Source organism: Salmo salar, chromosome 05, assembly GCF_965601325.2.
Source record: "Salmo salar chromosome 05, fSalSal1, whole genome shotgun sequence".
Taxonomy (NCBI): Eukaryota; Metazoa; Chordata; class Actinopteri; order Salmoniformes; family Salmonidae; genus Salmo; species Salmo salar.
In genome coordinates, this window is record NC_138295.1 from 93350001 (window position 1) to 93376531 (window position 26531).

Here is a 26531-nt window from a genome sequence, read left to right on the forward strand (position 1 = left end):
GAACAACATCCACAGTTATTAGAGACAAGGACTGAACAACATCCACAGTTATTAGAGACAAGGACTGAACAACATCCACAGTTATCAGAGACAAGGACTGAACAACATCCACAGTTATTAGAGACAAGGACTGAACAACATCCACAGTTATCAGAGACAAGGACTGAACAACATCCACAGTTATCAGAGACAAGGACTGAACAACATCCACAGTTATTAGAGACAAGGACTGAACAACATCCACAGTTACTAGAGACAAGGACTGAACAACATCCACAGTTATCAGAGACAAGGACTGAACAACATCCACAGTTACTAGAGACAAGGACTGAACAACATCCACAGTTATTAGAGACAAGGACTGAACAACATCCACAGTTATTAGAGACAAGGACTGAACAACATCCACAGTTATCAGAGACAAGGACTGAACAACATCCACAGTTATCAGAGACAAGGACTGAACAACATCCACAGTTATCAGAGACAAGGACTGAACAACATCCACACTTATCAGAGACAAGGACTGAACAACATCCACAGTTATCAGAGACAAGGACTGAACAACATCCACAGTTATCAGAGACAAGGACTGAACAACATCCACAGTTATTAGAGACAAGGACTGAACAACATCCACAGTTATCAGAGACAAGGACTGAACAACATCCACAGTTATTAGAGACAAGGACTGAACAACATCCACAGTTATTAGAGACAAGGACTGAACAACATCCACAATTATTAGAGACAAGGACTGAACAACATCCACAGTTATTAGAGACAAGGACTGAACAACATCCACAGTTATCAGAGACAAGGACTGAACAACATCCACAGTTATTAGAGACAAGGACTGAACAACATCCACAGTTATCAGAGACAAGGACTGAACAACATCCACAGTTATTAGAGACAAGGACTGAACAACATCCACAGTTATCAGAGACAAGGACTGAACAACATCCACAGTTATCAGAGACAAGGACTGAACAACATCCACAGTTATTAGAGACAAGGACTGAACAACATCCACAGTTATCAGAGACAAGGACTGAACAACATCCACAGTTATTAGAAACAAGGACTGAACAACATCCACAGTTATTAGAAACAAGGACTGAACAACATCCACAGTTATTAGAGACAAGGACTGAACAACATCCACAGTTATCAGAGACAAGGACTGAACAACATCCACAGTTATCAGAGACAAGGACTGAACAACATCCACAGTTATTAGAGACAAGGACTGAACAACATCCACAGTTATCAGAGACAAGGACTGAACAACATCCACAGTTATTAGAAACAAGGACTGAACAACATCCACAGTTATTAGAGACAAGGACTGAACAACATCCACAGTTATCAGAGACAAGGACTGAACAACATCCACAGTTATTAGAGACAAGGACTGAACAACATCCACAGTTATCAGAGACAAGGACTGAACAACATCCACAGTTATCAGAGACAAGGACTGAACAACATCCACAGTTATCAGAGACAAGGACTGAACAACATCCACAGTTATCAGAGACAAGGACTGAACAACATCCACAGTTATCAGAGACAAGGACTGAACAACATCCACAGTTATTAGAGACAAGGACTGAACAACATCCACAGTTATCAGAGACAAGGACTGAACAACATCCACAGTTATCAGAGACAAGGACTGAACAACATCCACAGTTACTAGAGACAAGGACTGAACAACATCCACAGTTATTAGAGACAAGGACTGAACAACATCCACAGTTATCAGAGACAAGGACTGAACAACATCCACAGTTATCAGAGACAAGGACTGAACAACATCCACAGTTATCAGAGACAAGGACTGAACAACATCCACAGTTATTAGAAACAAGGACTGAACAACATCCACAGTTATCAGAGACAAGGACTGAACAACATCCACAGTTATTAGAGACAAGGACTGAACAACATCCACAGTTATTAGAGACAAGGACTGAACAACATCCACAGTTATCAGAGACAAGGACTGTGCTTCAAATGGCACCCTGTTTCCTATATAGTGCACTCCATTGGACCAGGGCCCAGAGAGTGATGTAATGTGTGAGTTCCATGCTGTAGGTTATTGCTGGAAACGTTACTGTAGCAACACTGTTGTTTCTTAGACCACCACTGCCCCCTGGTGTTCAGATGGGAGAACGCATTACATAAGACTCCATACCAAACATTACAGCATCATCATGTTTAAATATGAAGGTGATTCAATAAGTCCCTGCAACCCACCTAGACACCAACACTTAGTTACAGTCAGATACAGACCCACCTAGACACCAACACTTAGTTACAGTCAGATACAGACCCACCTAGACACCAACACTTAGTTACAGTCAGATACAGACCCACCTAGACACCGACACTTAGTTACAGTCAGATACAGACCCACCTAGACACCAACACTTAGTTACAGTCAGATACAGACCCACCTAGACACAGACACTTAGTTACAGTCAGATACAGACCCACCTAGACACCAACACTTAGTTACAGTCAGATACAGACCCACCTAGACACAGACACTTAGTTACAGTCAGATACAGACCCACCTAGACACAAACACTTAGTTACAGTCAGATACAGACCCACCTAGACACCAACACTTAGTTACAGTCAGATACAGACCCACCTAGACACCAACACTTAGACAGAGAGAGAGAGAGAGAGAGAGAGAGAGGGAGGGAGGAGACAGAGAGAGACAGACAGAGAGAGAGAGAGAGACAGAGAGAGAGAGGAGACAGAGAGAGACAGACAGAGAGAGAGAGACAGACAGAGAGAGGGAGACAGAGAGAGAGAGAGAGAGAGGAGACAGACAGACAGACAGACAGACAGACAGACAGACAGACAGACAGACAGACAGACAAAAAGAGAGACAGAGAGTGAAAGAGAGACACACACTAGGCATACTGATAAATGACTAGGAATCCGATAGGGAATAATCTCTAACTACCCCAGTTGGTTTAAATGGCATCCGATATGGAATAAGCCATCCGATATGGAATAAGCCATCCGATATGGAATAAGCCATCCGATATGGAATAAGGCTTCCGATAGGGAATAAGCTATCCGATAGGGAATAAGCCATCCGATAGGGAATAAGCCATCCGATAGGGAATAAGCTATCCGATATGGAATAAGCCATCCGATATGGAATAACTCATCCGATAAGGAATAAGCCATCCGATATGGAATAAGTCATCCGATAAGGAATAAGCCATCCGATATGGAATAAGTCATCCGATATGGAATAAGCCATCCGATAGGGAATAAGCCATCCGATACGGAATAAGTCATCCGATAAGGAATAAGCCATCCGATAGGGAATAAGCCATCCGATACGGAATAAGCTACCCCAGCTGGTTTGAATGGCCTATCAAGATGAATAAATGTTACTGTCTTCATGCTGTTAATACCAGTAGTTTTATCTAAATCCCAGTCATTTATCACAGTGGCAGCTACAAGCTGCTTATCTATCTACTGTATGTTTGTATCAATGCCAACTGGGGTGGACATCAGGGTGTGTGTGTGTGTGTGTGTGTGTGTGTGTGTGTGTGTGTGTGTGTGTGTGTGTGTGTGTGTGTGTGTGTGTGTGTGTGTGTGTGTGGTGCGTGCGTGTGTGTGTCTGTGTGTGTGTGTGTGTGTGTGTGTGTGTACGTCATAGTCTGGAGGTGAAATCAGGCACATCAGGTTCGCACATTAACACATGAGTTACCCTAGGACTCTGTCCCTAATGACACACCGTTCCCTGTATAGTACACTACATTCCAACGGAGTCTTATGGGGCACTACAGTGCATTGGGAAAGTATTCAGACCACTTGACTTTTTCCACATTTTGTTACATTACAGCCGTATTCTAAAATGGATTATATCGTTTTTTTTCCCATCTTATCAATTTACACACAATACCCCATAATGACAAAGCAAAAACAGGTTTTTAGAATTTTTGGGAGCAAATTGAAGAATACAGACATATTACATTTACATAAATATTCAGACCCTTTACTCAGTACTTTGTTAACCCCATAGAGCCCGGCTCTGACCACGCCCCCATAGAGCCCTGCTCTGACCCCATAGAGCCCTGCTCTGACCCCGTAGAGCCCTGCTCTGACCCTGTAGAGCCCTGCTCTGACCACACCCCCATAGAGCCCTGCTCTGACCCCGCCCCATAGAGCCCTGCTCTGACCCCGCCCCATCGAGCCCTTCTCTGACCCCGTCCCATAGAGCCCTGCTCTGACCTACTAATTTTGACCTGAGCCCCTACGTCGCACTATATAGCGAACAGGGTTGTAGATCTAGTATCTCAGTCAGTTGTAGATCTAGTATCTCAGTCAGTTGTAGATCTAGTATCTCAGTCAGTTGTAGATCTAGTATCTCAGTCAGTTGTAGATCTAGTATCTCAGTCAGTTATAGATCTAGTATCTCAGTCAGTTGTAGATCTAGTATCTCAGTCAGTTGTAGATCTAGTATCTCAGTCAGTTGTAGATCTAGTATCTCAGTCAGTTGTAGATCTAGTATCTCAGTCAGTTGTAGATCTAGTATCTCAGTCAGTTGTAGATCTAGTATCTCAGTCAGTTGTAGATCTAGTATCTCAGTCAGTTGTAGATCTAGTATCTCAGTCAGTTGTAGATGTAGTATCTCAGTCAGTTGTAGATCTAGTATCTCAGTCAGTTGTAGATGTAGTATCTCAGTCAATTGTAGATCTAGTATCTCAGTCAGTTGTAGATCTAGTATCTCAGTCAGTTGTAGATCTAGTATCTCAGTCAGTTGTAGATGTAGTATCTCAGTCAGTTGTAGATCTAGTATCTCAGTCAGTTATAGATCTAGTATCTCAGTCAGTTGTAGATCTAGTATCTCAGTCAGTTGTAGATCTAGTATCTCAGTCAGTTGTAGATCTAGTATCTCAGTCAGTTGTAGATCTAGTATCTCAGTCAGTTGTAGATCTAGTATCTCAGTCAGTTGTAGATCTAGTATCTCAGTCAGTTGTAGATCTAGTATCTCAGTCAGTTGTAGATCTAGTATCTCAGTCAGTTGTAGATCTAGTATCTCAGTCAGTTGTAGATCTAGTATCTCAGTCAGTTGTAGATCTAGTATCTCAGTCAGTTGTAGATGTAGTATCTCAGTCAGTTGTAGATCTAGTATCTCAGACAGTTGTAGATCTAGTATCTCAGTCAGTTGTAGATGTAGTATCTCAGTCAATTGTAGATCTAGTATCTCAGTCAGTCGTAGATCTAGTATCTCAGTCAGTCGTAGATCTAGTATCTCAGTCAGTCGTAGATCTAGTATCTCAGTCAGTCGTAGATCTAGTATCTCAGTCAGTCGTAGATCTAGTATCTCAGTCAGTCGTAGATCTAGTATCTCAGTCAGTCGTAGATCTAGTATCTCAGTCAGTCGTAGATCTAGTATCTCAGTCAGTCGTAGATCTAGTATCTCAGTCAGTTGTAGATCTAGTATCTCAGTCAGTTGTAGATCTAGTATCTCAGTCAGTTGTAGATCTAGTATCTCAGTCAGTTGTAGATCTAGTATCTCAGTCAGTTGTAGATGTAGTATCTCAGTCAGTTGTAGATCTAGTATCTCAGTCAGTTGTAGATCTAGTATCTCAGTCAGTTGTAGATGTAGTATCTCAGTCAATTGTAGATCTAGTATCTCAGTCAGTTGTAGATGTAGTATCTCAGTCAATTGTAGATCTAGTATCTCAGTCAGTTGTAGATCTAGTATCTCAGTCAGTCGTAGATCTAGTATCTCAGTCAGTCGTAGATCTAGTATCTCAGTCAGTTATAGATCTAGTATCTCAGTCAGTCGTAGATCTAGTATCTCAGTCAGTCGTAGATCTAGTATCTCAGTCAGTTGTAGATCTAGTATCTCAGTCAGTTGTAGATCTAGTATCTCAGTCAGTCGTAGATCTAGTATCTCAGTCAGTTGTAGATCTAGTATCTCAGTCAGTTGTAGATCTAGTATCTCAGTCAGTTGTAGATCTAGTATCTCAGTCAGTTGTAGATCTAGTATCTCAGTCAGTCAGGGGCCGTTCCTACCGTTGTCCTGTGTTCCCAGGGAGATGCTGAGGCCACTCCTCCTCTTCCTGAGGGTCATGAGTCTCTGCTGGGAGATCTGCCTGGCGATGGACAACGTGCGGTCTTTGTCATGCGTAGATATCTTGGAGTCTGCTGGCTCTCTGCACCGCCACATAGACTTACTGTGGTGTACCGTCAACTAGAGTGAGATATAGAATCAGTCAATCACATTGCATTCATATAGTCCTAAGAACATGTCACCAAGTGCTTTATATTGAAGAGGAATATTGTGTTGGTCTTGATGTTTATTCTGATGGTGTAACGCGGGTCATATAAAGGGGACCAAGGCGCAGCGTGTAGAGTGCTCATACTTTACTTTAATGAAACACTTAACCAAAACAACAAAACGACAGCCAACAGTTCCGTCAGGTACACTTGACTAAACAGAAAACAACTACCCACAACAACACAGGAAAAACAGGCTGCCTAAGTATGGCTTCCAATCAGAGACAACCATAGACAGCTGCCTCTGATTGGAAACCATACCTGGCCAAAACATAGAAAACGAAAACATAGAATTTCCACCCACCTATCACACCCTGACCTAACTAAACAGAGAAAACACAGCTCTCCTAGGTCAGAGCGTGACATATGGATTGATAAAGCAGAGTCAACATTAGATAAGTCAACTGTTTTATAAAGAAGACTTGCTCACAGAAAGAAAGAATAAGAGCTCATTCTCAAAGAAGTTGGCTTTTCAAGTTGGCTTTTCAAGTTGGCTTTTCAAGACAATACTTACACTGTTTCTGTTTTGCTTTCCAGATGTGTATATGGGCGGTAATGAGGAAGCTTTGGATCTGGAAAAACAAAACAGAATGTGTAAGAAAGATCAGATGATTGACAGGAAACAGAAAACCAACAGTCTAAAATGCATTGTGTTTCACACATCAAGTGTAAGACACTTTTGTGACGGCGAGGGAGAGAGTAAAGAAAAAGGAGAGAACAATGAATGAAGTAAGGAATGAATAAAGGAACAATCCATGAGTCAGAAGCCTTCTGAGATATTTACCCTGTAGTCCTTCGTACGCCCCTTGGTTTGGTGAACAGAAGGTCACTGTAAGGAAGTCTTTTAAACTTGTCTCTCCCAACAGCCACGTAAAACTGTCCACTCTCCAAGTCCTTTCCTTCATTCACATGATTTCCATCAAAGGTGTAAAGGCTGTAAAAAGAACAACGCACACATCACAGTCATTTAGGGAAAAGAAGAAGAAGACATTATAAACCAGATCTAATCTGATGTTGATAATGAAACTCACAGGGCGAGTTTCCCAGACACAGATAAAGCCTAATCCTGAACCAAAAAAATGTATTTGATTGGAGAATCCCCATTGAGTATGCTTTTCAGTCCTGGACTAGGTTTAATCTGTGTCTGGGAAACTGCACCCCAAAAGTTGATGAAACTTAAAACATCTATTAAAGTGTAACCAATGACGTTTGGTACCTTCGTACACACCCCAGGATTCTCAAACCCATTTTGTCAGTGATCATCTCCAGAACCCTGTCGTATTGGCCCAGTATCCGCTGGGGTATCAGCAGCCTTAACGCTGGGTTCAACACATCACCATTCGCTACCACACTGCCAAGAGAATCAGAACTCTTCACAATCAGAACACATAACATACTTACTACGACTGTCGTACCTGGCTGGCTCACCTAGCTATCTTCAGACCAATGCTCTGGATAAGAGCGTCTGCTAAATTACTCAAAATGTTCAATGTAATTATAAACTGGGTGGTTGGAGCCCTGAATGCTGATTGGCTGACAGCCGTGGTATATCAGACCGTATATCACGGGTATGACAAAAACATGTCTTTTTCCACTGCTCTAATTACGTTAGTAACCAGTTTATAATAGCAGTAAGGCTTTGTGATATATGGCCAATATACCATGGTTAAGGGCTGTATCCAGACACTCTGCGTTGCGTCGTGCTTAAGAGCAGCCCTTAGCCGTGGTATAATGGCCATATACCACACCCCCTCGGGCCTTATTGGTTAATTATAAACACAATTAACATCATGCACCAGTTCAGATCAATGTCAATCACAAACAACTGTGATGATGTAGTAGGTTCTACTTGTATATTAACACAATACACAGACACATTCACACAGGGACAAATGCACACAACAAGTTGAACTTACAAAATGGCACAGGGCTCTTTGATGGGTTTCAGGAATCTTGCTGATACAATGATTCGACTCTGGGGCACCGGTTTAGCCTGTGGATAAGGCTAAAAGTGGAGAAGAGCTTTATTTAACCAGGCAGGTCAGTTAAGAACAAATTCTTATTTACAATGACGGCCTACCGGGGAACAGTGGGTTAACTGCCTTGTTCAGGGGCAGAACGACAGATTTTTACCTTGTCAGCTCTGGGATTCAAACCAGCAACCTTTCTGTTACTGGACCAACACTCTAACCACTAGGCTACCTGCCGCCCCAGATTGATTGGTTATTTGACTAACGTAAAATGTACTGGGCAATATACATAATATCTCCCTAAGGTGAACACTAAAACATCTCATTTTGAGCATTCATCAACTACAAAAAAGAGAACCCATTTTTGAACCAATATAAACCTCTTCCCTGGTGAGAGAGAGAGCAGTCTATTGTGTGTCCTGACAACCCTCTCTGAGGAGCAAAGCCTTAGAGCCCAGTGGGTTGTCAGTAGGTTGTCAGTAGGTTGTCAGTGGGTTGTCAGTGGGTTGTCAGTGGGTTGTCAGTGGGTTGTCAGTGGCTTGTCAGTGGCTTGTCAGTGGGTTGTCAGTGGATTGTCAGTGGGTTGTCAGTGGGTTGTCAGTGGCTTGTCAGTAGGTTGTCAGTGGATTGTCAGTGGGTTGTCAGTGGCTTGTCAGTGGGTTGTCAGTGGGTTGTCAGTGGGTTGTCACTGGGTTGTCAGTGGGTTGTCAGTGGGTTTTGTCAGTGGGTTGTCAGTGGGTTGTCAGTAGGTTGTCAGTGGGTTGTCTGGTGTTTATGTAACCGGTGTGAAATGGCAGGCTAGTTAGCGATGTGGGCGCTAATAGTGTTTCAATCGGTGAGGTCACTCGCTCTGAGACCTTGAAGTACCGTAAATTCCGGACTATAAGCCGCAACTTTTTTCCCAGCTTTGAACCTCGCGGCTTAAACAATGACGCGGCTAATATATGGATTTTTCCCGCATTCTGTGACGTGCACAGTTTTTTGGCGGCATGAAGCTTTCATTAGACCAATGAAATTGCCGAACGGGTTAAGGTCAAACAACTTTTTTGTTTACTGTTTAGATTAAATCGAGCGCTCTCAAACTTCCCATCATTCTGATTACGATAGTCATTTTGTCACCCTCATCATGGCAAAGACACAGAGAAATGCATATGATGCAGCTTTCAAGTTGAAGGCGATTGATCTGGCTGTTGGAAAAGGAAATAGAGCTGCTGCACGGGAGCTTGGTCTTAATGAGTCGATGATAAGACATTGGAAACAGCAGCGTGAGGAATTGACTCAGTGCAAAAAGACAACTAAAGCTTACTGCTAATTTTTTGTTACAAGCCGTGTTTCGTTAAAGCCTATTTATTTTTGTTACAAGCCGTGTTTCGTTAAAGCCTGTGTAAAGTTCATTTGTTTCAATGTACCGGTAGGCACCTGCGGCTTATAGACATGTGCGGCTTATTTATATTCAAAATAATATATTTTTTAAATTCAGTGCTTATATTCAGGTGCGCTTAATAGTCCAGAAATTACCGCGGCTTGTGTGGAGTGGTGGGTAATGATGCTTCGTGGGAGGCAGTTGTTGATGTGTGCAGAGGGTCCCTGGTTTGAGCCCAGGTAGGGGCAAGGAGAGGGACGGAAGCTATACTGTTACATTTAGCCGTGTGTGTGTGGGTGTGGGTGTGTGTGTTGTGAAGGGTCATGCCACTCCTACAGGCTTCCAATCTCCCTAGGCCACACCCTTCCCTCCACACCTGTTCAACTCTCCTGTAATCACCTCACCTCTACCTGTCTGTTTACCTTTCTCCTCACCTCTACCTGTCTGTTTACCTTTCTCCTCTACCTCTCCTCTTCCTCTCCTCTACCTCACCTCTACCTGTCTGTTTACCTTTCTGTTTACCTTTCTCCTCTACCTCACCTCTACCTGTCTGTTTACCTTTCTCCTCTACCTCACCTCTACCTGTCTGTTTACCTTTCTCCTCTACCTCTACCTGTCTGTTTACCTTTCTCCTCTACCTCTCCTCTACCTGTCTGACTGAGATACTAGATCTACAACTGACTGAGATACTAGATCTACAACTGACTGAGATACTAGATCTACAACTGAAAGGTAAACCTGTCTGTTTACCTTTCTCCTCTACCTGTCTGTTTACCTTTCTCCTCTACCTGTCTGTTTACCTTTCTCCTCTACCTTTCTGTTTACCTTTCTCCTCTACCTCACCTCTACCTGTCTGTTTACCTTTCTCCTCTACCTCTCCTCTTCCTCTCCTCTACCTGTCTGTTTACCTTTCTCCTCTACCTCACCTCTACCTGTCTGTTTATCTTTCTCCTCTACCTCACCTCTACCTGTCTGTTTACCTTTCTGTTTACCTTTCTCCTCTACCTCTCCTCTTCCTCTCCTCTACCTGTCTGTTTACCTTTCTCCTCTACCTCACCTCTACCTGTCTGTTTATCTTTCTCCTCTACCTCTCCTCTACCTTTCTGTTTACCTTTCTCCTCCACCTCTCCTCTACCTTTCTGTTTACCTTTCTGTTTACCTTTCTCCTCTACCTTTCTGTTTACCTTTCTCCTCTACCTCTCCTCTACTTTTCTGTTTACCTTTCTCCTCTACCTCACCTCTACCTTTCTGTTTACCTTTCTCCTCCACCTCTCCTCTACTTTTCTGTTTACCTTTCTCCTCTACCTCTCCTCTACCTTTCTGTTTACCTTTCTCCTCTACCTCACCTCTACCTTTCTGTTTACCTTTCTCCTCTACCTCTACCTGTCTGTTTACCTTTCTCCTCTACCTCACCTCTACCTGTCTGTTTACCTTTCTCCTCTACCTCACCTCTACCTGTCTGTTTACCTTTCTCCTCTACCTCTCCTCTACCTGTCTGTTTACCTTTCTCCTCTACCTCTCCTCTACCTTTCTGTTTACCTTTCTCCTCTACCTCTCCTCTACCTGTCTGACTGAGATACTAGATCTACAACTGACTGAGATACTAGATCTACAACTGACTGAGATACTAGATCTACAACAGAAAGGTAAACCTGTCTGTTTACCTTTCTCCTCTACCTGTCTGTTTACCTTTCTCCTCTACCTGTCTGTTTACCTTTCTCCTCTACCTTTCTGTTTACCTTTCTCCTCTACCTCACCTCTACCTGTCTGTTTACCTTTCTCCTCTACCTCTCCTCTTCCTCTCCTCTACCTGTCTGTTTACCTTTCTCCTCTACCTATCTGTTTACCTTTCTGTTTACCTTTCTCCTCTACCTCACCTCTACCTGTCTGTTTATCTTTCTCCTCTACCTCACCTCTACCTGTCTGTTTACCTTTCTGTTTACCTTTCTCCTCTACCTCTACCTGCCTGTTTACCTTTCTGTTTACCTTTCTCCTCTACCTCTCCTCTACCTTACTGTTTACCTTTCTCCTCTACCTCTCCTCTACCTTTCTGTTTACCTTTCTCCTCCACCTCTCCTCTACCTTTCTGTTTACCTTTCTCCTCTACCTTTCTGTTTACCTTTCTCCTCTACCTCTACCTGTCTGTTTACCTTTCTCCTCTACCTCTCCTCTACCTTTCTGTTTACCTTTCTCCTCCACCTCTCCTCTACTTTTCTGTTTACCTTTCTCCTCTACCTCACCTCTACCTTTCTGTTTACCTTTCTCCTCTACCTCTACCTGTCTGTTTACCTTTCTCCTCTACCTCACCTCTACCTGTCTGTTTACCTTTCTCCTCTACCTCACCTCTACCTGTCTGTTTACCTTTCTCCTCTACCTCTCCTCTACCTGTCTGTTTACCTTTCTCCTCTACCTCTCCTCTACCTTTCTGTTTACCTTTCTCCTCTACCTGTCTGTTTACCTTTCTGTTTACCTTTCTCCTCTACCTCTCCTCTACCTGTCTGTTTACCTTTCTCCTCTACCTCTACCTCTACCTGCCTGTTTACCTTTCTCCTCTACCTCTACCTGTCTGTTTACCTTTCTCCTCTACCTCTCCTCTACCTGTCTGTTTACCTTTCTGTTTACCTTTCTCCTCTACCTGTCTGTTTACCTTTCTCCTCTACCTCTCCTCTACCTTTCTGTTTACCTTTCTCCTCCACCTCTCCTCTACCTTTCTGTTTACCTTTCTCCTCTACCTTTCTGTTTACCTTTCTCCTCTACCTCTACCTTTCTGTTTACCTTTCTCCTCTACCTCTCCTCTACCTTTCTGTTTACCTTTCTCCTCCACCTCTCCTCTACCTTTCTGTTTACCTTTCTCCTCTACCTTTCTGTTTACCTTTCTCCTCTACCTCTACCTTTCTGTTTACCTTTCTCCTCTACCTCTCCTCTACCTTTCTGTTTACCTTTCTCCTCCACCTCTCCTCTACCTTTCTGTTTACCTTTCTCCTCTACCTTTCTGTTTACCTTTCTCCTCTACCTCTACCTTTCTGTTTACCTTTCTCCTCTACCTCTCCTCTACCTTTCTGTTTACCTTTCTCCTCCACCTCTCCTCTACCTTTCTGTTTACCTTTCTCCTCTACCTCACCTCTACCTTTCTGTTTACCTTTCTCCTCTACCTCTACCTGTCTGTTTACCTTTCTCCTCTACCTCACCTCTACCTGTCTGTTTACCTTTCTCCTCTACCTCACCTCTACCTGTCTGTTTACCTTTCTCCTCTACCTCTCCTCTACCTGTCTGTTTACCTTTCTCCTCTACCTCTCCTCTACCTTTCTGTTTACCTTTCTCCTCCACCTCTCCTCTACCTTTCTGTTTACCTTTCTCCTCTACCTTTCTGTTTACCTTTCTCCTCTACCTTTCTCCTCTACCTTTCTGTTTACCTTTCTCCTCTACCTCTACCTGTCTGTTTACCTTTCTGTTTCCCTTTCTCCTCTACCTCTCCTCTACCTTTCTGTTTACCTTTCTCCTCTACCTCTCCTCTACCTTTCTGAGTCCTCTGTTTCCCCATATAAGCTGCACGCTTCTTCCTCTCTACCAGTTCAGTTGATGTTGGTGATGCCATGGGGCGGCCCTATCCTTCCATTCGGTGTGATATGATGACGTAAGTGCCCTTTGTTATTATACTGATTGGAGAAATATAAATCCTAAATGTTTATATGTACAGTATATGCGGTAGCCTACATTATATCCCTTTAATAGCCTACGTTATATCCCTTTAATAGCCTACGTTATATCCCTTTAATAGCCTACATTATATCCCTTTAATAGCCTACATTATATCCCTTTAATAACCTACGTTATATCCCTTTAATAGCCTACATTATATCCCTTTAATAGCCTACGTTATATCCCTTTAATAGCCTACATTATATCCCTTTAATAACCTACATTATATCCCTTTAATAGCCTACATTATATCCCTTTAATAGCCTACGTTATATCCCTTTAATAGCCTACGTTATATCCCTTTAATAGCCTACGTTATATCCCTTTAATAGCCTACATTATATCCCTTTAATAACCTACATTATATCCCTTTAATAGCCTACGTTATATCCCTTTAATAGCCTACATTATATCCCTTTAATAGCCTACATTATATCCCTTTAATAACCTACGTTATATCCCTTTAATAGACTACGTTATATCCCTTTAATAGCGTACGTTATATCCCTTTAATAACCTACGCTATATCCCTTTAATAGCCTACGTTATATCCCTTTAATAGCCTACGTTATATCCCTTTAATAGCCTACGTTATATCCCTTTAATAGCGTACGTTATATCCCTTTAATAGCCTACATTATATCCCTTTAATAACCTACATTATATCCCTTTAATAGCCTACGTTATATCCCTTAAATAACCTACATTATATCCCTTTAATAGCCTACGTTATATCCCTTTAATAACCTACGTTAAATCCCTTTAATAGCCTACGTTATATCCCTTTAATAGCGTACGTTATATCCCTTTAATAACCTACGTTATATCCCTTTAATAGCCTACATTATATCCCTTTAATAGCCTATGTTATATCCCTTTAATAGCCTACGTTATATCCCTTTAATAGCGTACGTTATATCCCTTTAATAACCTACGTTATATCCCTTTAATAGCCTACGTTATATCCCTTTAATAGCCTACGTTATATCCCTTTAATAGCCTACGTTATATCCCTTTAATAGCCTACATTATATCCCTTTAATAGCGTACGTTATATCCCTTTAATAGCCTACATTATATCCCTTTAATAGCCTACGTTATATCCCTTTAATAACCTACATTATATCCCTTTAATAGCCTACGTTATATCCCTTTAATAACCTACATTATATCCCTTTAATAACCTACGTTATATCCCTTTAATAGCCTACATTATATCCCTTTAATAGCCTACGTTATATCCCTTTAATAACCTACGTTATATCCCTTTAATAGCCTACATTATATCCCTTTAATAACCTACGTTATATCCCTTTAATAGCCTATGTTATATCCCTTTAATAGTCTACGTTATATTCCTTTAATAGCCTACATTATATCCCTTTAATAGCCTACGTTATATCCCTTTAATAGCCTACGTTAAATCCCTTTAATAGCATACGTTATATCCCTTTAATAGCATACGTTATATCCCTTTAATAACCTACGTTATATCCCTTTAATAGCCTACGTTATATCCCTTTAATAGCCTACGTTATATCCCTTTAATAACCTACGTTATATCCCTAACCTACGTTATATCCCTTTAATAGCCTACGTTATATCCCTTTAATAACCTACATTATATCCCTTTAATAGCCTACGTTAAATCCCTTTAATAGCATACGTTATATCCCTTTAATAGCATACGTTATATCCCTTTAATAACCTACGTTATATCCCTTTAATAGCCTACGTTATATCCCTTTAATAGCCTACGTTATATCCCTTTAATAACCTACGTTATATCCCTAACCTACATTATATCCCTTTAATAGCCATGTTATGTTTGATCATGCTAATTTCTCCTTTTATGTTTATCCTGGCAGTCTCCTCAGTTGGTTGTTGGATTTTAAGCCTGTTCCCCACAGTCACCAGAGGGTATCCTGTGAAGCAAGCTAGATCTGAGTTTTCTAAAGCTAACCAGCTTCAGTTAGCTTCACATTCCAGCTCAGGCTTCATCTATACTACGATGGTGCTTGTCCGCCTGCCGCTAACTCTAGCAGGCTTGTAACTGCGCGTTTATGTCGCATATGGCTAGTCGAACACCAAACGCTTCATTGAGACAATGCTGAAACATCAATCCATTGGAGAGTCAGAACTCCTCATTGAGACAATGCTGAAACATCAATCCACTGGAGAGTCAGAACTCCTCATTGAGACAATGCTGAAACATCAATCCACTGGAGAGTCAGAACTCCTCATTGAGACAATGCTGAAACATCAATCCATTGGAGAGTCAGAACTCCTCATTGAGACAATGCTGAAACATCAATCCATTGGAGAGTCAGAACTCCTCATTGAGACAATGCTGAAACATCAATCCATTGGAGAGTCAGAACTCCTCATTGAGACAATGCTGAAACATCAATCCATTGGAGAGTCAGAACTCCTCATTGAGACAATGCTGAAACATCAATCCATTGGAGAGTCAGAACTCCTCATTGAGACAATGCTGAAACATCAATCCATTGGAGAGTCAGTGCCACATTTTAATTTGTGCTGAAATCAAAATGAAAGAAAAGGGCTTTTATAAGTGTCGTTTTTAGTTTATTACTTATCATTAATACCTGCTTTGTTTTTGTGTTCTTTCATGACTAAATGTGTAATAGATATTTTAATATCACTATTTTAAAACACAAAACATTGGATTAATAAAATATTTAATTAGCCATCTTCCTCAAATCAGGGGGATGATGCAATCTTTGCAAGCGGGAGGGAATCTGCTTTCATTGGTCCTCAACTCATGGCTTAGTCATTTCATTCAGGGTAAGTGGAGTTAGCCTGCCCTAGACCAGGTTAGTTCTGAATGCAGGATAAATGGAGTTAACCCTGAGTTAGCCTGCCCTGGAGCAGGTTAGTTCTGAATGCAGGATAAATGGAGTTAGCCTGCCCTAGACCAGGTTAGTTCTGAATGCAGGATAAATGGAGTTAGCCTGCCCTAGACCAGGTTAGTTCTGAATGCAGGATAAATGGAGTTAGACCTGAGTTAGCCTGCCCTGGAGCAGGTTAGTTCTGAATGCAGGATAAATGGAGTTAACCCTGAGTTAGCCTGGCCTGGAGCAGGTTAGTTCTGAATGCAGGATAAATGGAGTTAACCCTGAGTTAGCCTGGCCTGGAACAGGTTAGTTCTGAATGCAGGATAAATGGAGTTAGACCTGAGTTAGCCTGCCCTGGAACAGGTTAGTTCTGAATGCAGGATAAATGGAGTTAACCCTGAGTTAGCCTGGCCTGGAACAGGTTAGTTCTGAATGCAGGATAAATGGAGTTAGACCTGAGTTAGCCTGCCCTGGAACAGGTTAGTTCTGAATGCAGGATCAATGGAGTTAGACCTGAGTTAGCCTGGCCTGGAGCAGGTTAGTTCTGAATGCAGGATAAATGGAGTTAGACCTGAATTAGCCTGCCCTGGATCAGGTTAGTTCTGAATGCAGGATAAATGGAGTTAGACCTGAGTTAGCCTGGCCTGGAACAGGTTAGTTCTGAATGCAGGATAAATGGAGTTAGACCTGAGTTTGCCTGCCCTGGAGCAGGTTAGTTCTGAATGCAGGATAAATGGAGTTAGCCTTGAGTTAGCCAGCCCTGGAGCAGGTTAGTTCTGAATGCAGGATAAATGGAGTCAGCCCTGAATTAGCCTGCCCTGGATCAGGTTAGTTCTGCAGGTTTCAGTGCCATAGAAATGTACCTGGCTAAAAGGTGAGCCACGTTCGATTGACCGGTTATCCTGTGTTGGACACAAGAGTTGATCAACGTTACGTCTCTAACTCCTCAGACCTGCTTGGTAGGATAACCCTCTGGCACTACTTTGTCATGTGTTCCTAATGTTTCCATTCTTTATCTCCCTTTCAGACCTCCACGTCCTTGTTCCCCACGTTCTTGTTCCCCACGTCCTTGTTCTCCACGTCCTTGTTCCCCACGTCCTTGTTCCCCACGTCCTTGTTCTCCACGTCCTGGTTCTCCACATCCTTGTCCTCCACATCCTTGTCCTCCACATCCTTGTTCATTGCATTCTGACCGATGCGCCATAATGGCAGCAACAGTCCTGAACCTAGCTTACAGTCCTGAACCTAGCTTACAGTCTATGGTGGCAGCAACAGTCCTGAACCTAGCTTACAGTCCTGAACCTAGCTTACAGTCCTGAACCTAGCTTACAGTCTATGGTGGCAGCAACAGTCCTGAACCTAGCTTACAGTCTATGGTGGCAGGAACAGTCCTGAACCTAGCTTACAGTCTATGATGGCAGCAACAGTCCTGAACCTAGCTTACAGTCCTGAACCTAGCTTACAGTCTATGATGGCAGGAACAGTCCTGAACCTAGCTTACAGTCCATGATGGCAGGAACAGTCGTGAACCTAGCTTACAGTCCATGGTGGCAGGAACAGTCCTGAACCTAGCTTACAGTCCATGATGGCAGGAACAGTCCTGAACCTAGCTTACAGTCCATGGTGGCAGGAACAGTCCTAAACCCAGTTAACAGTCCATCCTAGCCCTACTTCCTCTTAAGTGTGGCGGGCTGTTTGGTCACAGCCAGGGTTGTGAGTGTTGTTTGAGGGCCTCTTTAATTGAACCAATCAGAGGAACATGACAGTGGTGAGTGTGGCTCTCATAAATAGACTGGCCTATTAAACCTCCACTAGTCATGATTAGAACAGAACTCATGCAGTGGTTGTGTCCCAAATGGCACCCTATTCCCTCTATAGTGCCCTATTTTTTTTGGCCAGAGCACTATGGGCCCTGATCAAAAGTGGTGCACTACATAGGGAATAGGGTGCCATTTGGGACACGTGTGGCTGCTCCTCTGTAAATAAACTGATTGTAAATAAAACCCTTAGCGCTGGACAAGGTGGCTACGGACGTGTGACGTCAGTGTTTCCACCTCTCGGTGTGGGGTAAGATATATCTGACCACGAGGCACTCTGCGGCCAACAATGATTGCTTAAAGATGTTTTTCCAGATTAAATATGTATTGAAGGAGGTTGATTATCATCATTACATTAGTAATTCATAGTCACTGATCTGCCAACAAAGTGATTATTCACAAACCACAAAGGACTTGACTAAACACTGGTATTCACCTCACTTAGCTGTTCTTTCTCAAACAGCACTGACCATGTTTACATGCCCACCAATATCCTGTTATTATTCAGGTTACCACGTTTACATGCACATCAATATCCTGTTATTATTCAGGTTACCATGTTTACATGCACACCAATATCCTGTTATTATTCAGGTTACCACGTTTACATGCACACCAATATCCTGTTATTATTCAGGTTACCACGTTTACATGCACACCAATATCCTGTTATTATTCAGGTTACCACGTTTACATGCACACCAATATCCTGTTATTATTCAGGTTACCATGTTTACATGCACATCAATATCCTGTTATTATTCAGGTTACCACGTTTACATGCACACCAATATCCTGTTATTATTCAGGTTACCATGTTTACATGCACACCAATATCCTGTTATTATTCAGGTTACCATGTTTACATGCACACCAATATCCTGTTATTATTCAGGTTACCACGTTTACATGCACATCAATATCCTGTTATTATTCAGGTTACCACGTTTACATGCACACCAATATCCTGTTATTATTCAGGTTACCACGTTTACATGCACACCAATATCCTGTTATTATTCAGGTTACCATGTTTACATGCACACCAATATCCTGTTATTATTCAGGTTACCACGTTTACATGCACACCAATATCCTGTTATTATTCAGGTTACCATGTTTACATGCACACCAATATCCTGTTATTATTCAGGTTACCACGTTTACATGCACACCAATATCCTGTTATTATTCAGGTTACCATGTTTACATGCACATCAATATCCTGTTATTATTCAGGTTACCATGTTTACATGCACACCAATATCCTGTTATTATTCAGGTTACCATGTTTACATGCACACCAATATCCTGTTATTATTCAGGTTACCACGTTTACATGCACATCAATATCCTGTTATTATTCAGGTTACCACGTTTACATGCCCACCAATATCCTGTTATTATTCAGGTCACCACGTTTACATGCACATCAATATCCTGTTATTATTCAGGTTACCACGTTTACATGCCCACCAATATCCTGTTATTATTCAGGTCACCACGTTTACATGCCCACCAATATCCTGTTATTATTCAGGTTACCACGTTTACATGCACATCAATATCCTGTTATTATTCGGCATAATAAAGTATTCTGTTTTTGACTTGATGCATATAAACATCATATCCCGTTTACAATAAACCCCCAAAAAGCTTCTATCCCAGTTATGAGATAAATAAGATTCCTGGGATATGCTAATTTTAGATGGGATACATCTTATCCTGTCTACTGTTGTTTTCCACGGTCTGAACAGGCTCAGTTCCACAGGTGTTGTGTGATGATGTTTTCATCTGAATGTCAAACAAATTACTTCAAAAAGTAGCAGTTCCATCCACAATAATTCCATAATAATTTATTTTGCTGATATTCCGTACTGGACCGTCTAAGCTACTGGCTAAGCTTCTTTCACCCCTAATTTAGACAAGTTTCTGCTTATAATTTCCCACATTTGGTAGGCCATATTGTAATTTCCGACATTTGGTAGGCCATATTGTAATTTCCGACATTTGGTGGCCATATTGTAATTTCCGACATTTGGTAGGCCATTTTGTAATTTCCGACATTTGGTAGGCCATATTGTAATTTCCGACATTGGTAGGCCATTTTGTAATTTCCGACATTTGGTAGGCCATATTGTAATTTCCGACATTTGGTAGACCATATTGTAATTTCCGACATTTGGTAGGCCATTTTGTAATTTCCGACATTTGGTAGGCCATATTGTAATTTCCGACATTCGGTAGGCCATATTGTAATTTCCGACATTTGGTTGGCCATTTGTTTGTCAACTATAGTTAGATACATGCAGCTTCTATTCTGTCATAACTTGTTGCCCCAGAAAAGTAAATAAAGTAGTGCTGACCAGAATAATGTCTAACATGGACAGAATGGATACATTAGTAATCTAGTTAACATTGGTAAAGTTGTCTGTTTCCTTTTAGGGACCGGGGAGAAAAGTAAATAAAGTAGTGCTGACCAGAATAATGTCTAACATGGACAGAATGGATACATTAGTAATCTAGTTAACATTGGTAAAGTTGTCTGTTTCCTTTTAGGGACCGGGGAGAAAACTCAATAACGTAGTGCTGACCAGAATAATGTCTAAGATCCATAGAATGGATACATTAGTAATCTAGTTAACATTGGTAAAGTTGTCTGTTTCCTTTTAGGGACCGGGGAGAAAAGTAAATAAAGTAGTGCTGACCAGAATAATGTCTAACATGGATAGAATGGATACATTAGTAATCTAGTTAACATTGGTAAAGTTGTCTGTTTCCTTTTAGGGACCGGGGAGAAAAGTAAATAAAGTAGTGCTGACCAGAATAATGTCTTACATGGATAGAATGGATACATTAGTAATCTAGTTAACATTGGTAAAGTTGTCTGTTTCTTTTTAGGGACCGGGGAGAAAACGCAATAACTCCCAGAACAGTGGAAAGATCAGTCCCATGCAAAATGTCCAAATGTCATCAGTTTGACGGGTTTTAAGGAAATGAAAAGCTGTAAAAATGATAAAACACGTTTCTGATAAGACTTCAGTTCGTCTTGGGTAAATATTTTATGTGGTTGAAATTATGTCTGCTTGCATAACAGAGTCAAAGATAACACATTAAACGTGCATTCGCATTTTCTCAAGAGATGCTGAAAGAAATCATATTTCTCCACTCCTGTTCCCGAGACTAAATTAACATTTGTTGTATAATTTTACTGCAAAAAATTCATAATTCTGCAGGAGTTAATACTATACTACTCTACATGTGAGATGTTATTGGCCTACAGTCACGTCCTGACCAGTATAAGGGGTTATTTGTCATTATAGTTGGTCAGGGCGTGGCGGGGGGGTGTTTGTTTTGTGTGTTTGGGTATTTTGGGTTTAGGTTCTAGTTTTCCTATTTCTATGTTTAAATCTAGCTTTTCTATTTCTATGTGAGTTTTGGTAATGACCTCCAATTAGAGACAGCTGGTGGTTGTTGTCTCTAATTGGAGGCCATATTTAGTTGTGTTTGTTTTCACTTGTGTTTGTGGGTGGTTGTTTCTAGTATAGTCTGTGCACCTTACTGGACTGTTTTTGTCGTTTGTTTATTTTTGATTAAGTGTTTTCTTTAATAAAATAAGAAGATGAGCACTTTACCTGCTGCACCTTGGTCCACTCAATACGACCCGTGTGACACCTTTAGTATCCATTTTTCAGTTACTAATCCATTTAACCTATATGAATTTAAATGAGGAATATTCTGATAATTCATAGGTACAGGGATACTCGTGAGCGGGATATCAAAGGTGCATGTAAACATCTAATCCCGAATAAGACCTTAAGCGGGATATGAGCTACTACCCAGAATACTGTGCGCATGTAAACATGGTGACTGACATTACACCTTTCATAGCTGATTCTTCGCAAACAGGCACCCAGAGGCCAGGGCTTCTCAAACAGTCACCCAGAGACCAGGGCTTCTCAAAATGGCACCCAGAGACCAGGGCTTCTCAAACAGGCACCCAGAGGCCAGGGCTTCTCAAACAGGCACCCAGAGACCAGGGCTTCTCAAACAGGCACCCAGAGACCAGGGCTTCTCAAACAGGCACCCAGAGACCAGGGCTTCTCAAACAGGCACCCAGAGGCCAGGGCTTCTCAAACAGGCACCCAGAGGCCAGGGCTTCTCAAACAGGCACCCAGAGACCAGGGCTTCTCAAACAGGCACCCAGAGGCCAGGGCTTCTCAAACAGTCACCCAGAGACCAGGGCTTCTCAAACAGGCACCTAGAGACCAGGGCTTCTCAAACAGGCACCCAGAGGCCAGGGCTTCTCAAACAGGCACCCAGAGACCAGGGCTTCTCAAACAGGCACCCAGAGACCAGGGCTTCTCAAACAGGCACCCAGAGGCCAGGGCTTCTCAAACAGGCACCCAGAGACCAGGGCTTCTCAAACAGGCACCCAGAAGCCAGGGCTTCTCAAACAGTCACCCAGAGACCAGGGCTTCTCAAACAGGCACCTAGAGACCAGGGCTTCTCAAACAGGCACCCAGAGGCCAGGGCTTCTCAAACAGGCACCCAGAGACCAGGGCTTCTCAAACAGGCACCCAGAGGCCAGGGCTTCTCAAAGAGGCACCCAGAGACCAGGGCTTCTCAAACAGGCACCCAGAGACCAGGGCTTCTCAAACAGGCACCCAGAGGCCAGGGCTTCTCAAACAGGCACCCAGAGGCCAGGGCTTCTCAAACAGGCACCCAGAGACCAGGGCTTCTCAAACAGGCACCCAGAGGCCAGTGCTTCTCAAACAGGCACCCAGAGACCAGGGCTTCTCAAACAGGCACCCAGAGGCCAGGGCTTCTCAAACAGGCACCCAGAGACCAGGGCTTCTCAAACAGGCACCGAGAGACCAGGGCTTCTCAAACAGGCACCCAGAGACCAGGGCTTCTCAAACAGGCACGCAGAGACCAGGACATCTTGTGAGTGAATGTTGACAATTAAAAACATGTTTCCCTTTTGAAGGACAAACGTCATCCATCATTCAAAACAGTTGCAGTCTAATTGACAGCACAGCATGGCCAGCAAGCCAGGACCAGTAGAAGACACGGTCTAGTGAGTTTCTCTTGGTAAAGTGGTGTGAATGGAGGACAGTACAACAAGTCATCTCACCTGCCCTGAAGTAGTAAGGAGCATCCTCTTCTTTTTGGATCCTATCTGTGAATAACTGCAATTACAATGGAGGGACAAAGTTATACACACAACTGCAATTACAATGGAGGGACAAAGTTATACACTCAACTGCAATTACAATGGAGGGACAAAGTTATACACTCAACTACAATTACAATGGAGGAACAAAGTTATACACTCAACTACAATTACAATGGAGGGACAAAGTTATACACTCAACTACAATTACAATGGAGGGACAAAGTTATACACTCAACTACAATTACAATGGAGGGACAAAGTTATACACTCAACTACAATTACAATGGAGGGACAAAGTTATACACTCAACTACAATTACAATGGAGGGACAAAGTTATACACTCAACTACAATTACAATGGAGGGACAAAGTTATACACTCAACTACAATTACAATGGAGGGACAAAGTTATACACTCAACTACAATTACAATGGAGGGACAAAGTTATACACTCAACTACAATTACAATGGAGGGACAAAGTTATACACACAACTGCAATTATCTGTGGTATAATTGGTCAGAAATTTTACAGAATATTTTTTTTTTATTTAAACTTTATTTAACTAGGCAAATCAGTTAAGAACAAATTCTTATTTTACAATGACGGCCTACCCCGGCCAAAACCTTCCCTTAACCCGGACGACGCTAGGCCAACTGTGAGTGGCCTTATGGGACTCCTTCCGATCACGGCCGGTTGTGATACAGCCAAGGATCGAACCAGAGTCTGTAGTAACGCCTCTAGCACTGAGATGCAAGTGCCTTAGACAGCTGAGCCACTCGGGAGGCCATATAATGGGTCTAGGAGGAGTGTGGTCCAAATGCCACAATGTCATCTCTATGTCATCTCTATGTCTCTATGTCACAATGTCATCTCAAAGCTCCTATCTAAGTAACTGCAATTGCAATGGAGGGACAAGTATCATGAAAAAACCTTTCAGTGATAAAATATGAGGATACAATTACTATGAATAGATTCTATAAGGAGTGTGGGCCAAATGCCATCTCTACAAACCCTTTAATAAAAGGCTGCTTTACAGATAATAATTATAGTGGGTACAGTAGCCTACATGTTTAGGGAACACTGTCCAACTGTAACAGTTCGAATTAGGGTTATCACTATTTTATAGTTATTGCAACATCAGTAAAGTGAGGTCAACTCGACCTTGAAATGTGAACATCACAGACAGAGAGTCTGTCATTCAGTATCAATGAACATCACAGACAGCGAGTATGTCATTCAGTATCAGTGAACATCACAGACAGCGAGTCTGTCATTCAGTATCAATGAACATCACAGACAGCGAGTCTGTCATTCAGTATCAATGAACATTACAGACAGCGAGTCTGTCATTCAGTATCAGTGAACATCACAGACAGCGAGTCTGTCATTCAGTATCAATGAACATCACAGACAGCGAGTCTGTCATTCAGTATCAATGAACATCACAGACAGCGAGTCTGTCATTCAGTATCAATGAACATCACAGACAGCGAGTCTGTCATTCAGTATCAATGAACATCACAGACAGCGAGTCTGTCATTCAGTATCAATGAACATCACAGACAGCGAGTCTGTCATTCAGTATCAGTGAACATCACAGACAGCGAGTCTGTCATTCAGTATCAATGAACATCACAGACAGCGAGTCTGTCATTCAGTATCAATGAACATCACAGACAGCGAGTCTGTCATTCAGTATCAATGAACATCACAGACAGCGAGTCTGTCATTCAGTATCAATGAACATCACAGACAGCGAGTCTGTCATTCAGTATCAATGAACATCACAGACAGCGAGTCTGTCATTCAGTATCAATGAACATCACAGACAGCGAGTCTGTCATTCAGTATCAATGAACATCACAGACAGCGAGTCTGTCATTCAGTATCAATGAACATCACAGACAGCGAGTCTGTCATTCAGTATCAATGAACATCACAGACAGCGAGTCTGTCATTCAGTATCAATGAACATCAATGAACATCAATAATATACATTAACTAATTCAACAGACAATTATTACACACACACACACACACATTTATCTTACTCACTCCAATTTCTTGAATTTCTCTCTCCCGGCAGCGACATATTGTTCCCCGCTCTGTAGATGGTCCAGGCAGGCCACCCGATGTCCCATTCTAGGGGTGTAGATGTTCCGAACCGCTCCAAACGGAGCCTGCACACCCCCCGTCACATCTCGAAGAAAAGTGTCAAAATTGGACACTCTCTTTTGGTTTACCACTAACCGGCGAGCCTCGTAAAAGGGATCTCCATTTCGATACACGAAAATGTTCTTCACGACAGGTTGGGATAGAAAATTGGGCTTTTCAGAGTTCATGACGATTGGGGTCAAAGTATGGAAGGCTATGCTAGATCATTTCCCCACACAAATAAAAATGCATCCAATTTCAACGTAGTAAACCACACTGTTACAGGATTGGACGGTCGTCATTATCGATACGCCGTTAACGGATATTTTAGGTCCATTCAGTCCACATTTTCAAATGAGCATCTTGAACTTCGCATAAAATAGTCCACTGCGCAACCTGAACGAAAGTTAGGCTACTTAGCTGAGTTCTTCAATCGTGCATGTTATTCAGGTAAATACTTCCTGGTAAAAATGTTCTGAATGTAACGGGGACAACTTCATAAAAGGCACATGCAGAGTCAGGTTGCGTGGCCCGTTCTGCCCCGTTCTGCCCAGGTGACGGTAGAAGTCTCCTGTGTATCATACCGTTTTCCTACGGTGTGTTCAGCCCCGAGGTGTCATGGGAAGGCAGGTGTTGAGCCGTTTCTATAGAAACACACACGCACACAGTCACACCGCTTGTCACTAACTGCACCGCCACAAGCAACAGGTGGGTTAATAACTCAACTAAAAACAAGTGCATGGAATATAAACGTTATGAATGGGGAAGAAGTCGTAAGCACACGTATAACTCTGTACAAAAAAAAGTGAAGAGAATCAATTTACAAATAAAAAATCTATGGAACCTTAAAGGCCCAATGCTGACGTTTTTATCTCAATATCAAATCATTTCTGGTTAACAATGAAGTACCTTACCGCAAGTATTTTAAATTAAAATGGTCAAAAATAAAGAAATATCTTATTCGTAAATAGCAGCTTCTCAAGCAAGAATGTTGCTAGGAGTCTGGGAGTGGTCTGAATGGGGAGGTGAAAACTGAAAACTAGCTGTTATTGGCAGAGAGGTTTGGAACTCTCTTTCTTATTGGTCTATTAACTAATTAACCACAGGGACGGTCACCAGGTGATGTCTTTCCGAACAGCTCTTACAATAAAAGGGCAT

General features: G+C 42.1%; 1 protein-coding gene across 1 annotated transcript in view; it reads right to left on the reverse strand.

Moving 5' to 3' along the window:
• Positions 1-26010, reverse strand: part of LOC106592327 (uncharacterized) — a 45796-nt gene extending 19786 nt beyond the window's left edge. The window contains exons 1-7 of the mRNA XM_082975979.1: positions 25275-26010; positions 23175-23229; positions 8247-8335; positions 7547-7681; positions 7115-7264; positions 6845-6902; positions 6067-6244 (exon numbers count right to left, since the gene is read on the reverse strand). Of these exons, the coding sequence (XP_082832105.1) occupies positions 6067-6244; positions 6845-6902; positions 7115-7264; positions 7547-7681; positions 8247-8335; positions 23175-23229; positions 25275-25561 (952 nt within the window). The 5' untranslated portion in view covers positions 25562-26010. The remainder of the gene's footprint in view (positions 1-6066; positions 6245-6844; positions 6903-7114; positions 7265-7546; positions 7682-8246; positions 8336-23174; positions 23230-25274) is intronic.
• Positions 26011-26531: the final 521 nt, after the last annotated feature.